This window comes from Apis florea, unplaced genomic scaffold, assembly GCF_048593485.1.
Source record: "Apis florea isolate Af1SG1 unplaced genomic scaffold, ASM4859348v1 contig_1645_pilon, whole genome shotgun sequence".
NCBI lineage: Eukaryota > Metazoa > Arthropoda > Insecta > Hymenoptera > Apidae > Apis > Apis florea.
In genome coordinates, this window is record NW_028256430.1 from 645,876 (window position 1) to 662,933 (window position 17,058).

Consider the following 17,058-nt stretch of genomic DNA (forward strand, 5'->3'; position numbering starts at 1 on the left):
GCCCCCTCCCTCGTGCATCCATCGTCATCCGTGGACTATCGATGCTAGTCGCTTCCAACTTCCGTTTTCTGCTGAAACGCGTTTCCTCGATGACTTTCGCCCGACGGAGCGGATTAACACACTCGAATTCAACCTCGAATCGGGGTTGATTAAATTATGTCCATCCTCCTCCCACTCGATGAAAGCCGAACCGACCGTCTCGCTCGAATTTTCTCCATGACCATCACCGGAGGATGGAACTCGGATAATTGTTGAACAACGATAAACGTCTGGTTTCATAAATTTCTTTCAATTTCGATAATGTAGATCTAGTTTTCGTTGGGGAAAAAAAAAACGCTTCGTTTCATCGGTGAAATAAGATTTCAATTAGGAAGAGTTTGAAAAGTATCATAATTCCATTCATTTCTTCGATGAAAATTGATGTAGATTATCCGATTTTGATGTAGAATAAATCTTGATTTTACGGGGGGAAGGATTATTTTTAACAGAAATGGGGAAAATTTTAACAATTAAAAGTGAAAGATGAAAAATTTGCATAAACGTAACGCTCGAGGGAGTTTTTATCGTTTTGCTGATAAATTAAAGAAAAGAAATGGTAGAATAATATTGTGAGAAATCACATTAAACTTTAAAAATTACCGAGAATCTTATTTTCTTTGATCGTGAGAGAGGTTTGTTTGAGGTTTTGTTTCGCGAGTTAACTCAAACGATAAACACGAGCTGCTCGATTCACTTCCGTTCGCCAGTTTCCATAATTCCCGGTTAAAGGGGAAAAACCACACGCGAGTTTGCACGTGCAACAATTAAGGAGTTACCGAAGTAAGTTGTATATATGAAAAGTAAGAAGATTCTGACGGGAAAGTTTCAAAGATGTCGATTTACGAAAAGGGAAATTTGCTTTAAACGGAAGTCGATTGTTTGCTCGGTTTATTGTTGTTTGCCGAAAATGAAGTTAATTTGTACGAATTTGTACGAATTAAGGGAAACGGTGGAATTCTGTAAATAATGTTTGCGTTTGTTTGTAAAAGATATATTAAGAATTGTTTGAAGTTGAAAGAATATTTTCTGCACGATTATGAATTAAAAAGATTTAAGATTGATGAATAAGTTTGAAAAATAAATAATGACAGATTGAGGATAATAACGAGTAAAGATTGTAAGAGAATTGTTTCTGTCTGTTTGAAATAGTTTGAAAAGTATTCAAGATTGGGGGAATATTATTTTATTAAAAAAACTGGAAAAGAAGAAAATTAACTGATAAAAATTTAATTTGATTTTAAACTCGAATTAAAATCGAAGTACAAGAAAATAATGTAATAATTAATCTCGATAAGATTAATAAAATAAAATTTTGTAAATAATTCTAACGGATTAAAATTTAAATTGAAAATCCAAACTAACATAAAAAACCAAAAGTAATATAATATAATGTACATAAAAATTAAAGAATTGAAAACTTGAAACACAAACTCGTTAAATTATTCTTCTTAACAGATATTACGTTACGATGGCAACAAGTATCGTAATCTCATCCCTTATCGTTTTCTTCGAAAGGATACATATACGTATAAATTATGTATTTCGTATTAATTATCACTCTTTAGATTTCACAAACAACTATGATGATCAAGCAGAAACGAATGTGGGAATAATATGATAAAAATCCTATAAAACGGTAAAAAAAATACAATAGGTGTTCACTCGTACGTATACTTCACGCTTGGGGTAGTCGGCCAATGCAGAGATACACACGAGTAATGAAATATTCATGAAACTCGATGTAACGCATAATATAACGTATTTATCCCATGTAACGTTTAAATTAGTCGTATTTCCCACCCGGGAGTGAAGCTACTTCGAATGGCATAAATTATAGCCTGCGAATATATAAAACGTGTTCGCCTGATATCTGGCAATAAGTATCATTTATTCGTTTTCTTTCTTTCTTTCTTTTTTTTTTTTTTTTTTTTAATCTCAAACACGTTCTAACTTAATCAATCCAAAAATGTATTTTTTTCTTATAAAAATAACGAAATATTATGTAATCACGTAAATCAAGCAAATATTCGAAGTATTAATTGAAAACAAATTGAAAGATTTCCCCTTTTCAAGAAGAATCTTTTAAATTATTTCCATCACCTTTCAATATTATATTTAAAAAATATATAAAAAATTAAGACTAAAATTTCTAAATCAATTCACTCGCTTTAATTTAATCGATCTGTTTTAATTCGAAGATTTACAATTATAAAGTATATCAGAAAATTATTGAAATATTACAGAAAAGAGTACCTAAGGGAGACGTTATTAAAACTAAAATAAATCGATTAAATATTAATAATAATTTTCGTCGATCGAGATTTCATATTGTATCTTAATTATATTAATTACAACATCACTTTTGAAACTTAAGTTTGCTCGACATTTCAATATCCAAAACAGGAAGCGAATTATAAATATTTTTAACCGAAATTCTCATCCTCGGATATATCCCCATAATTAGAGCTGAAACGTTTCTCGAAACGTTCCGTCTGCAGAGACGAAAAAAAAAAAAAAAAACGAAAACGAAAATGGAACGAAAAAAGACAAAAAAAACACGGAACACATCTCGAGGAGAAGTTTCGTGTCTGGTCGCGTACTTTATCCCTGAAAAATTCACCGGCCATCGAGAGACAAGATTACCCTTTCCGAATCGACCGAGGGAACGTTTCATTCTAACAGCCCGAGGGGAGGCATTCCAGAGATCTCTCTCCTGTTCAGCGAGAGAGCATTCCAAAACTTTTCACGGTCGCTGTTAATCGGTACGGGCCTCCGTAGACGGCGATACCCCTCTCTCTAGGCAATAATTTCCTCGTTCTTAATGTTTGGCGGTCGACCGTTGCTCGCCCGGTTGCGAGCTTACACGAACGCGCACACGTGTCCATGTTGGAATCCGTGGCCGGTATTCGAGGGAACGAGATGTTGGCGAGCGAGACAAGGAGGGAGGGAGGGAGGGAGAAAGCCAAGTTAAAAGCCGCGTGAATTAGTGTGCAGGGTGGATGGGGGAGTTGCGGGGTTGCCCTGTGGGGAAGTGGCCCACCAATTTTGGTGTATCGCCTAATAACAGAGCAGCCAAGAAGAATAAGGTGGCCGGCGTACCCCCTACGATACGTACGCCCCTTGTTCGTGCACCGCCATAACCCACCACCGACGTAGCCCCCGGTCACGGGGGGCTACCCATTCAACGAAACCCCGCTCTTCTGTGAAACGAAATATTGTTAACCCGTTTAAATTATAACGCGGCAAAGATGACGGGCCTGGATCCTCGCGGTATAATGGGGCTGCTAAAAGTAGCGAGGGATTAGTTATTTACGTATTTACGCGTTTAGAGTGAGGGGCGAAAGTGAAAAGATTTTTTACTTCGTTCAAACAGCGTTACGAGTTGAAATTTACTTGTACTCGTGTGTGAGAGAAATTGGTTAAATTTGGAATCTTATCTTATTTCAAGAAACGAAAAATGTAAAATAGAAAATATTAAAATTGTAATAAGGCACAGGTGTCGAAATTTTCCTATTGTATCGTTTATAACATCGAATGAATTTTCTCATTTTCAACTACTGTTTTCGAATCTTCTCACAATAAATTTCGCTAATTCCCACGATCACAAATTTCTTCTTATCACCGAAACCATTACAATTTTTCGCGTAATCATTTATGCTCGCGTGAGAGAAATTGGTTATCTTATTTCAAGAAACGAAAAATGTAAAATAGAAAATATTAAAATTGTAATAAGGCATAGGTGAAACTTTCTTATTGTATCGTTTGTAACATCGAATGAATTTTCTCATTTCAACTACTGTTTTCGAATCTTCTCACAATAAATTTCGCCAATTCACGATTCCCACGATCACAAATTTCTTCTTATCACCGAAACCATTACAATTTTTCGCGTAATCATTTATGCTCGCGATAACTATCATCGAGACGTCGTTGAATCGTTCTCTCGTGCAGAAACAGAGCAACGAGACGTCTCTCATCCGGTTACGCCGTATTACGCAACATTTTAAATATCCGCCAGACCGCCTTCTCTATCTCCTCCTCCTCTTCCTCTTCTTCTTCTTTTTCTTTCTGGTCCCGGTTAGAATCCGCGTTCGAGTTCAATGAAACTGAATGTCCGCCGATAAATACGACATTCCTGCGTGATAATGCACGATTTAGTTGCATACGACCGCAGCCAACTATATATTCCACTACTAGTCACGGGTTGAAGGTTCTGTATCTCGTTTCTGATAATTGAATCAATTGAAAAATAAAATACTGTTATAATTGATGATGAGAAGTCGTTTCAATTTTTCACGAATATTTTCTCTCTCTTTATTTCGTTATCCAATATAGAATAATTTTAATTATTAAAAATAAATAATTTTTATATTCATTTTATATTAATAATAATTTAAATCGATTGAAACTTTGATTTGTGCCTTTGAGATCAACTTTAATCTATAACTCTTCAAATACGAAGAATCCAAAGAATGATTCTATTCCGATAGCGATTGCAACAAGTACAACTTTCGCTTGCTTCTTTGCACCATTTATACAGACACAGTAGAGTTAAATGCCTGCCACAAGCTTGTCCGTTACTACTTAAGCGTACGTTTCGTTCTAACATTTCTATGCACAACGTACTGGCCATTCTTCGCAATATTTCATCCAAATTGTTAAAATCGCTTTTTCAACAAATTTCTTCTTCCCTCGAATTCATCGACCAGTTACGATCTCTGCACAGCGCGTAGAAACGTACTACAAAGGCCCGACATATTTTGAAAGGATTAATCGCGACGTTCCCCTCCGGAAAGTCAACCGGATCCTACGAATAATCGTGGTTGCGTGCGACGACGCTCGCGTCGTGGATCACGCCGGCAAAGACTTAAAGCAACGTTATACACGTTGGGAAAAGGGACGATCCGTAATAGATAGTAGACGCGCAACTCGAATCGCTGGTAATTGGAATTAATTAGAGGCGTTCCACGAGCCGCAGATCCTTTATACGGGGCCAGTGGAATCCTCACTTGACCAACACGATGAATATCGATCTTCGACCGGATTTAATGCAGCCCGCTGCTACTTGCGCGCGATGCTGGTCACGGTTCCTTGGACAACAATCGGCTATTTCGCGTCAAATTCCTTCGATTCTGATACACCGTGAACTCGAGGCGTTTAACGGCAGTCCTGATATGCACGGATTCCATAGCTTAATCGCCGGTATTCATACTTTTCTTTTTCCCCGATGAATATGTGTCTAATTAGATGCGAAAAATATTGCGATTCGTTTGGAACGATTGTCAATGAAGATGATGATTGATGATGAAAAGGGATCGAGTGAAATATTTCTGCTTCTTTAGTGGATTTTTACTTTAGTGCGACAGAACAGCGGCGTGGAAATTTTATTAAAATTTTATTGAACTCTTATTACGAAGAATAAAGAATATGCAAAATGACGGACGTTTAACTGGATGCGAAGATATTTTAATGAAAAGACGAGAGTATTCATAAAAAAAGTAATTTCGACTTTTATCAATTTCTATATATTTAGAAAATTATAGAAATTTATAAAAATTTCGAAATTTCAATCGATAAGACACGAATAATTAAATACCGTTATGCGTGTAATGCATTAATTAGGTAACGATCTATTCTTCCAATTACTTCCAGAGAAATAGAAAAGAAAGTCAAAAGTGAAATTTTTATGTTTTTAAACTGGCTGGCAAACTGGTTCACACTCGATACCGGATACTCGAACAGATTAATTTTTAACGTAGCAATGTCATTGCGTGCCTGATGTCCATTCGGATGTTGGGTAACAAAATTCCAAGAATTGAGAGAAAGTTGGAAACTTGCGTGAAGATGTTCATCGGACATGCTCGTGATAAAATTAATTGATTGAGTTTTTTTCTTTTAACGAAGAATAAATAGATGTGTCTTATAGAAGTTTATATAAGTAGAAGAAAAAAAACTCTTTGTTCGTTATCCTTTTTTAAAAAACATAAAATTAAGTATTAAATAATACGTAAAGTAACTTTAGAAAGATCACTCCACCGTAATTTTCTCTCCAAAATATAATTCTACGTTATCAAAGGCAGCCACCTTCTTTTATACTTTTCACATATGCAAAATGAACTTTTATATTCAGAGTGGTAGAGAGCTTAATTAGATTTCTAGATTTTACATATCTCTTTCCCATAATCACAAACGAAGAGTCAAAAAATCAATTTTTAGAGTGAATAAATGATAAAATGTAATGGTATTTTTTTTTTCTCTCTTAATTATATCATAATATACAGTACTCTTATAACGTACAATTTCCGAATAAAATATAATATTTTTCCCAACGAACAGTTTGTTCTTCTACTCTAAACTTCTTAATTTTCGACTGATAAATAATACAGTAGAGTACACGTACAGCTGAGAATGGTGCAACACGTGTTTCTCGTTTGTCATTAACGTGTACACCATCGTGAAATATTCGATCAGCATTGCTAAAAGATAATCGATTCGAGATATAAACTCGCTTTTGAGGAATGTATGCACACGTGTTCAATTACTGAATATCAATTTGAAAATATTCCGCCGGGTTCATTAGTTGGGCAATTAGTTCGCACCGATGACAAATTCCTCTTCATATTTTATAAACCGTGTCGCTTATTCAACCGATACTACTTTCAAGATTGTGATGATTTGAAATCTAAATTAGCAATTGCAATTTCCTGTGATATTCATGGCACCGAGTCGAATATTTGTCGAAACGGATCAATCTATTTAAATTTCCCTAATAAATTATAACACTTGTTATCGTAATTAGATATCAAAACAATATTCTTGCTAGTCAATTCAAAGATAATATCGCTGATCACCTTCCACACCATTTATTTTCTCAATTTTCCTTATCTAATGGAGGATCGAGTTATTTGAATATTACAAAAGAAGAACTCACAATTCAAAGTAACTAGAAGAGGAATTATCCTATATTATATTTACATTTCACGGTTATTGAAATAGAGCCTATGCTATCTACTCTATACATAATTTTATAATTTTAATGTGTGACGTTGATGATAAATAATTGGTGTAAAAAAATTTGTGTAAAGTAAGATAAAAATCATGCATATCATCATATACAACGTTTACAATACACCCATTTACAATTCCATCGAATTGTCCATCATAGATAAAAGACGAATAAGAAATCGTCGACGATAGAAATTCCCTCCCATATTCGAAAGACATCAAATTCTGACAACTCTCAATTTATACACGCTCGATTTAACGATACCCTATTTGTCCAACGATAAATCGTCACGAATCCATTGAACTCTGGCAGGGAGCGCGAGGTGGTAGATAAATCTAAACCCGTTCTAAACCCGTCTATCATTACAAATTGTTCTCGAACGTCTTTCGACCCTTGTCCGATCGTATATGCCTAATATACTTTCGATGCATTCCATTTTTGAGGACGTCTAATTAAAGAGTCGCGAACGCGAGGATAATTTACAAGCTATGAACGTAGCCTGGGCAAACTGAGAGGCAAAGAGGCTGATAGACAGCGCTTGCCTAGGATGAATAATAGGGCAGTTACGTGCGCCAAGTGTCTTGGACTTAATGACCCCGGCCGTATAGCAGTGCCGCGAGCTACGTCGTGTTTTACATATCACGAACGATGCGCGAGGGATTAAGGTCGATTCACATTTAACCAGTTCCAGATATGTATAGTCAGTCGCAGAAATTTTTTTTTTCTATCCTGCATTGAACTAAATTTTTAAAAAAGAATTTCTTTCGTTCCTTAACGAAATTTTGCACGTAGGGAATATTAAATGGATTGTGCAAGTGAATATTTTTAAAACGGAAGATACAAGAAGATGAAACGAAAAAGTGATTTTCTCGTGGGTGTTTTTTTCAGTGGGACAAAATTTTTTAAGCATATTTAATTTGTCGCGTACTCAAAATTGAAAAAAATATAAGGATTTTGATTTTATATCCTCGAGAAGAGATTTCCATTTGCTCCACTTAATAAATTTATTATTGTAAATTTTTAATCGAATAAGAATTTCTTTGTAATGTGGAATACAAATACTTGTGTGACTGACTGTACGTCGTATTAAAAAATAAAACGATAAAAAAGGAAACTGGTAGGGATTGATTATACAGTGGTATTTTTAGGGGTATCTTTAACGTGCCTTGAAGCAGAAATAATGGTTCTAAATGCAAAAGTAAGATTTTAAAAATAAGATAAGCTAGCAATGTATAAGAATATTTATAAAACGTTGAATTAAGTACTCGAGTATAGAATTCTGGTTTCATGGCAATATTCAATGGATTTATAATCTCGATGGAAGTACATTACTCTGGGGAAATGATAACTTGAAGAGATTTAGAAAGAAGATATCAAAAGTGGAATTACCTCTGCGTCAAGTTAAAAGAATTGTAACACTTATATAACTTGGGACGATAAACGAAATGCAAGAAAATAAAATTCTTAGCCAATAGATTCGCTTCCATAAATTTTTAAATAACTGAATTTCGATCTCGATCAATTCCGATCAATTTAAAACGTACAATTTTTTTTCTATTTTACGATATTGAAAAAGAATATAATTTGACAAATATTATCGATACGTTTGCATATGACACCAATACGAATAATCTATAGAATGAATCGAGTAAAAATCATATCCCAAAATCTATATTCAACTTGTTTCAATCGAACGATACAAATTGTAAAAAAATTGTATTTAAAAAGAAAATACTATCACGAATATTGAAACTGAATCTAAGGTAAAGAAAACACGAAAACGTTCGTTTATAGGATAACTTGTGGCCAATCAGACGAAACTACTGGAATGGCGATAAAATTTGCATATTGGAGATAAGAAACAAATTACGAGGAAAACGTGTGTCGTTCCACATCACGCGAGGGCGAAATTAAATCTCAAATTCTCGATATCAATTACGGAAAACGTCCATACTCGTGCGCAATAATACTCCCTTTCGAATCAATTTTCGATCGCTTGAGAAGGAAAATTACGATCTAACCTCACTTTCAGCCCCATCGATCGAGGCTGCTATTGTGAGTCGAGCCTTATAGTAGGTGTGTCAATCAGTAGCGAAGTAATGGATGATTTTAAATTGTCATGATGAAAAAGGATCCGTCGTTTCGCGTGCGTCTAATGATCGAATCCGAAGATGAAAACCTCGATTCGAAGGATCGTCACGAAAGAGGTGCGGCCCAATGCCGCGTAAGTTGGCAGCCCTGCTCTAACATCGCGTGATACCAACGTCGAAAATATGCGGGGAACCACCGGCGATGTTTCACCGGGAGAAAGATGGGTGAAAGGGTGTCCTTTTGAATGTAAATCGGGCCGGCATATATCTGCTCTAGATAATGGGGGCGTATGAATGAATTTCGCAAGAGGCAATATCTTGCTTATTATTGAACCAAACCTTTGTGCGCTACGCGTGAATTCACGTTGAGGAATCGTGCGAGGAAAATTTAAAAAATTAAGAATCATCGCCAAGAGTTTACGACGATTAAACTGCCGAATGTTTCGTAAAATAAATATTAATAATTGTTAAAAAAAATATATAAATTAACAACGAAAGACACGCGACAATAACGATAAATCTAAGCTAACATATATAACAGACAAAATTTACCTATTTCCTTTACTGTGTAGAACAAGATTCGTAAAATTATCGAAAATAACCGCACTAACGCTCGGAAATTAAACCCGCTCGTAAACTTAACCCCACTTCGACTTGTAGATCGAACCTACGCAAGGCTCCTTCAACCACGACGTAGTACCATCTTTGACCAATCGCGAAATCAACGTTCGGAAGCGTGCATAACCAAGCAAACCCCCGGCCGCCAATTTGAATAACAAAGCCGAGGCAAAGAGAGGCGGCCGTTCCGCGAGATTAACCATGAATATTTAACCCCGGTTTCAAAGTAAATGAAAAAGATCTTAAACCGCCCCGCGCACGGTTCGTGTACCGGGATACAGACATCAATGGACGCGAAACCGTCAATAATCGGCATCCATCGGTGCAATCTTGATGGCAATTAAGGCCGCATCACGGTGCATCATTAAATCATAAACCTTCGTCGGCCAGTTTATCCGCGAGGATTTCGCTCTCCCACGCGCCAAACGGCCGTTAATTTGCCACTGAATAAAATCGAGGAGAAAGAGAGAGAGAGAGAGAGAGACCCTCCGGGCTGTCCAGACCTTCGCTCTCCAACGATCTGACGTCTGCACAAGCGGCGAACAACAACTGATCCTAACTGCCCACCACGGCCTTCCATTAATGCCCACCGAGTTGGCCAATTACGATCGGTAATTTCACATTTTCTCTACGTATAATCGATGGTGGTCGATGTGTCTCGCTCGGTTGGCTGCGTTGCTCGAGATCATCGGCAAAATGAACAATAAAGGGAATTGGAATGATTTAAGATACACGTATTTTGAACCACGGTGCAAGAAGTGATTGATCTCGCTGCTATTTCAAAACTCTTTGAGCTAGGCTTTAAATTTTTAAATTTATGTACGATCCTTCCTTCAAAATTTTCATCTTTTTCTTCTCCTCGCATGGAGAAGTAGCGAAAAATTCGTGATATTTAATATATGTGTATTTATAGCAGATATCCGGAAAAAAATGATCCTCTTGCAAGCTCTGATTTCGAAGTTGATACACAACAACTGATACAACACCCGATTTGAAACCTCGTATTCTCGATCCGGTGAGAAAAAATTCGCGAAAGAAAGCGTATCGAACGCGAACAATCTGCCGACGATTCTCAACGCCCGTTGAAAACGCGACATTTACCGCGACGTGCACGTGCGCCACGCACGAAGACAAAATCGTGGCGTGCTCGAGAGGTTTTTAGCGTGACGAAGCTTAAGGACAGTGAAACGTGTGCAACAAACACGCGTGCAACTCGCGTTCTTGTCCGCAGTCGTGTTATAGTAGGTCGTGGCGTTAAATTTCGGCCGATGATTTGTGCGGGGAATTAGTCGCGGTGCGGGCGTGCTTCGCGCGTGCAATTGCCACGACGATGAAATATGGAACGAGTGAGCGGATTTGTTTCACGACCGACCATCCTCGTAATCGATGACGAAATCTTGAGATTGTCTTTTCTTTTTTAAATTGAACCTGAATATTTTTTTCTTTTTTTTTTTTCTCTCCTTTAAAAATTTTCCTAATATCGAGAGAAACGAAGGAGTAGATTGGTATCGATATTCCTTTCTTTCTTTTTTTTTTTTTTGCATCGAGCAACGGATACAATTTAATTAATTTGTCTTTAAATTGGATGTTGCAATCGTCGAGACAAATAATGCGATTTATATAAAGGACGCGGTAGAGACACTTAGCGAATTCTTTTCGGAGATTGAGACATTTATTAAATCGGCCTGTTCCATCAGAAGAAGCGCAAGTCGTTTCGCTCCCCTTAATGAGCGTACGTGATGAGCATATCGATAATTATCGATGCACCGCGCACAATATTCAGATACATTAATCGTTTTTACGTCTGAGTTAAGTGTCGGGGTAAAATTTACCTTTCTATCTTCCGTAACCGCGCGATGCGAGATTAATAAACTCTTCGATGAATTTCTCTTGAGATGGATTTTATTGAAATATAATTAAACGATCGAATATCTATCAATCGAATTTATTGTTCATCTTTTCCACGATTAAACGAGGTATTAAAAACAGGAAATAGTTGCATAGAAATTTGTGCTGACCAACATCACGCGTCTTTTCTCCGACTATTCAATTAAAGTAATCCGTGCAAGCAATAAAACATCTATTACTCACTATATCTTCTTGTACAGTGACTTGTTGAGATGCATTCCACGATGAAAATATATAAAATTCATCGATTGAATTAAATCAATCGAGAAAGAGAGAGAGAGAGAGAGAGAGAAGAGAGAGAGAGAGAGAGAGAGAGAGAGAGAGACACGTCGAAGAAAAATTACCATATTTCTCATTCATCATCGCCACTTTCCACACAACTATCTTAAAATATTAACCTATAATTCTCTTCTCACATTCTACAACTTATACACATTCCATACACGATAAATCAAACGAATACGATAACGAGTTTCATTTTTTTTTTTTTACAGTAAAATTGTTACAAAAATTAATTAGAAACGTATCACACTTCTTCGATAGATATAGCGATCCGACTCGAAAATGAATAAGTATCAATTTCACCGATGAAAGCGCAAGATATTTTATCTCCGATAAATCGTATCGAAGGAGAATATCCGCGAGAGGTAGACAATTACGAAGACAGGAACGCGATATCTACGCGGGCAAAAGCAATTAATAGGATGCTCATTACGTGACGCGTCTGCGCGAAATTGCCCCACGAACCGATAATCATTCTAAAATATCGAGTATCGCCCACTTTTGGTAATGAAGGTCTTAAATGCTTGGATAAAATTGATGCGAACCCTCGTGAAAATCATTTACCATTTTTGCGAAATGTACATATCGCCGTCCTTACAAAAAGCGAAAGAAAGAGGAACAGAAAAATTGCTCACACGCCAATTCTAATACTTTCTCACTTTTACTCTGCGTACTTAATTATGCAATTTTTACACAATATTTTGTGCGACATTACGATTATTCATCGTGAAATATTTTACATGGATTTTTATTGATCACAGCATGAAGTGAAAATATCAAAGTAAGTTTGGTATTTTGTACATGAAATTGCTACAATGAAAATATTTAAATATTATACAAGGAAACTTGTAATTTTTAAATTTTCTTATATCTTTGAACAAAGAATTTAGTTTTAATTTATGTATTATGTATTAATTGTTTCTGGATTTAATAAATTTTCTATATTATTAACAACCTAATTTTATTTTATGTTTCAAAGTTTCAAAAAGTATTATTATAAAATAGCAACTAATTGACTCTTGTCAATTTTCATCTTCTTTCAAAAGGACGACAAAATTCTATTACTTAAAAATATATAAGTAATAATCATATTGATTATTTTGTTAAACACTCTTTGTATTTACAATTTCCTTTAACATAAAAGTATTCATTCTTGTACCTACGTGTAATTGTAGAAGGATTTGATTTCAGTTCGAAAACATTTTTTTTATAACGCGCATAAAATTATTGTTAAAAGGAATATACACGAAGAAGGAACGTAAGTTCGCGACACGAGTTCGCCCACATCGCCTACCCACCTTTTATATTCTTGATTTCTATTGCCAGAAAAGGCCTAAGCGTGGGTGTACGAAATTTTTGCCCGTTGTTACTAGGTCGTGAATAAAAAGGCGAAATCAATTTCACGTAAGGATAAACTCGTACGATCGTCGACGTTGTTGCAACACGTGCGAAACAATAGAGCGTGTGTTCAGATATCGTAAATAGATTAAATTCGTAGAATAATTTTAATGTATACGTAATGCACACGTACATATATATTGACCACGATCAAAGTTATTTTCATTCTCGTATGATATACTTTAAGATAACTCTTACTGCGATTATTTATGCTTTCAAATCTTAAACCATAATATTTAGATTAGATGAACCATTTTTCCTAAATAAACTCACGCTCGTACGATCAGATCATCTTTAAAGTGGATTTAAAGAATATATAAGTATGCACATTGAGAAAACAATTTTTAAATTTCTCTGTTAAATTTTGTTCAAACTTCATCAAAGCTTAGAGAATTTTATCACCGATATCAAGGATTCTTTCCAAATCTCTCGTATGTAAAAAATTAAACGAAGAATATTACATCGAGACTCACCAAAACATCTTGTAACAGTTCGTGCTCGTCAAGAAGTATCACTTTGCAGTGAAGAAGACGGGGCCTACGGCTTCCGGCCGGCCTAAGTCCAGGACAGAGCCACTCCACCACCATCTCTTCCTTCGGCAGACCCCTCGTTTCCCTTGTGATTCCTTCCTGGCTTTACTCGTTCATCCGCTCATCGGTTTTGGTCATCCTGAAAGATGAGGACAACGCTGTAATCCGATCAAAATTGTCGCTTGTACGTACATAGCGATGCAGGCGAACACGATATCTATTCTCGACCTTGCTATTGAGGAACAAAAGAGCTGTGGCACCGTACACGCTTAAACAATTTTATTATTCAACATTCGTGGAATTAATTTTTCTCCTCGCGTTTGAGAATAACATGTTCTTCTTTATCGCGAATAAGATCTAAGAAATTGTTCGAATTTTTCTCGATTCGAATTATTCCTTTAATAATAAATAAATCATATTTCATATACTTTTCTCTATATCGTATTTCTCCATCACAAATCTCCACAACTCATCAAACAAATTGAACAAAATCTAAAAATCGTTCAAATTAATCACTTTTAAAATAACAACTTACTTAACTACTTAAGTTAAAAACTTCTTACAATACTTCTCTAAATATTCCTCCAGAGAAAAATAAGGAAAAGAAGATTAATAAACGAAACAAAGTATCGTTGACCCGCCCATGCGAACGAGCTCGCTCCGATCGTGAATAGTGAATAGACCAAACCTGAAAACGTTTCGACTTCTTCGAACGAGAGTTCAATGGAGGTTGAACGAAACCAATTAAAATTGTCCCGTACAATGAGTGAATAAACGGCCGAATTAACTAATTCCTTTGAACCTAAGGGGATTACGCGTATAGGCAATAGAATAATGAAACGCTAACGAATCGCAAAAGCGACACAGTCCAACGATTCGTGCGACTGGTCGAAAAGAAAACTTGCTCGTTAATCAGTCGGCAGGAGAATATTGGCCCGATCTGATCGTTAATCAGACGGGTATCTATCTCGACGAGATCTTTGAACAGGGCACGTTTGTGCGACTAATAGAGTCGATTCCGCGACAGCAACGGGAAGAAAACGAAGAGAAGAACGATCGAGAGGTGGTGGATTGGAGAAAGGAGGACACGGAACGAAGGTGGAATTATCTACATCTCTGTCCTGACTGTCGTCGAGGAAGACGCGTGTATAAGAGCGGAACGATCGGGTTTGGTGCAATTGATTTCGTGATTTATGACATCCAGGCAAGCGAGAAAGATTGACAGTCGCCGGAACAGTTGCGTTTTAATCGATTTCACGTCCGATCGAATTTTTCGCCCCGAATTTCGAGACCTTTCCTTGTGCTATTTCTTTTTTTTTTTTTTCTTTTTCGAAGAAATAAAAGTATAAGAGTTTTCGAGCAGACCAGTGTTTTCTTCCATTCTACGTTTCACGAAGAAGAATAATTTTGGGAGATAATTAGAAAACGATATTGAATTTGTCGTTGTTTTCTTGAATCCTATAATGGATAACACGAAATTAGAGTCAAAAATTAGTGTTTCAAGAGCATAAGGCGATCATCCATCACGCGAAAAGGTAATTATCTTAAATTCTATTTAAATTCCTCTATTCTAAGTTTTTCTATCGCGATATTGAATCACTTGTTTTTTAATTTTTAAATTTCGAATCTCTTAATTTTTATTAAAATTTCAATTTTCGTTACTATATTAGAAAAGAATGATTATAAGAAGAGAAGAGGAAGATGATGAAAGATAACAATAGAGAAAAAAAGAATGAGAATGTGCGAAGAGCGGTGTTTTGTTCTTCTCTTTTTTTATTAAAAAAAAACAGTCTCGCCTTTCCTACTCTGTTTCGTTTTTCAAACGTAAATATTTCCTATTTCCTAAGGCAATATGATCATCCTGCCATCCTTAACTTCTTCATTATAAGCAAATACTTGATACTCGATGCTACGTGACTTTGTTCATTAGCAGATATGAATGATTTGCATTTTCCTCTTGCCACGTGTGGTTTATCTCGTATCAAATTTTTTGAAAATTGCGTGTCGTCAGTGTGAATGAATGTAGATATGGTTATGAAGAGAATTTGTTAGATCCTCAATAAACAAAATTACAAACAAAATGTTTAAAAGAACTTTTCAGAAAGTAAAATGTTATACTTTTAATTTAAGTTTGTTTCAAGATTTTTTACAGGAACACAAGATATATTTTATACGATATATTGATTGAAGAAAACGTTTTGCAAACATAATTTTCTATTGAAATCTAATTTTTCAAAAAATATTTCACGTAAAGAAATTAATTTATTAATTCATTATCTTAACGTCATCGATATTAAATCATTCAAGGAAGATAATTGAAATAATATCGTTCCACTAATTTCTCAATATTCTCATCAGACCTCTCTTCTCCTCTATCGAATAAAAAATAACACCTTGAAAAAGAAGAAAATTGCAACTTATTCCGCCTCGAAAAAGAAACGTGTCTTGTAAAACAACTAACTCGACGATTCTCGGGGAAATCGAACGCAGAAAATGACACACAAGCAGAAAAGCACACGATGAAAAGTCAACGAGGTGGCTCGAAGGTGGAGAGAACTGCTTCCATCCCATTAAGATACGACCGTGCGCTCGTGCTAAGCACGATAAATTATCTACAATGCAAATTTCTACGGTGCACAAATCCCGAAACGGTCCGCTTCATCGACGCCCGTTCGTTTTAAGCGTATCGAGTTAATTTATGCACGCCCCTTTCCCGCGCATAATTGCCACGCTATGACCATTATTTACATAACAAGTTTAAGCAACAAACACCGTGGCGACGCGGATGTAAAATCCTTAGGGCCCTCGCACCTTAATTTCCTTGTTCCAAATGTTGTCGGCCAAACGGGCTACGACTGAACACGAACTGTGAAACATCAACTGTAAAATTCGAACACGTGGGCCAGCGTGTAAGAAGAATCTTGGGACAAGCTCGTTCCCTTGTAACGGAGAAGAAAAGTTCCAACGAAATGGAATGATACGAGTATCGATTATCCACGGATCGTGAATAATAAATCGAGCGAAACAACTTGAGAGAGGGAGAGAGAGAGAGAGAGAGAGAGAGAGAGAGAGAGAGAGAGAGAGAGAGAGAGAGAGAGAGAGAGAGAGAAATCGAGAGAAAAAGAAAATGAAAGTTTTGCCCTGTAATTAGATTTAATCCTCCTAGAAGAATTTCACTTAGAAATGT

General features: G+C 36.1%; 1 protein-coding gene across 7 annotated transcripts in view; it reads right to left on the bottom strand.

The window, feature by feature from the left end:
• LOC100869764 (band 4.1-like protein 4A) overlaps positions 1-17,058 on the bottom strand; it is a 67,331-nt gene that overhangs the window by 42,583 nt on the left and 7,690 nt on the right. For 6 of the 7 annotated variants that reach the window (XR_015292060.1, XM_012492171.3, XM_086908079.1 and 3 more), the window contains exon 2: positions 13,815-14,010. Coding sequence is in view for 6 of the 7 variants with exons in the window: in XM_012492171.3 (XP_012347625.1) it covers positions 13,815-13,928 (114 nt within the window). In the remaining variant the exon portion in view is untranslated. Of the gene's footprint in view, positions 1-13,814; positions 14,011-14,406; positions 14,519-17,058 lie in introns of those variants that run through there. The other variant, XM_086908069.1, reaches the window with a different exon arrangement.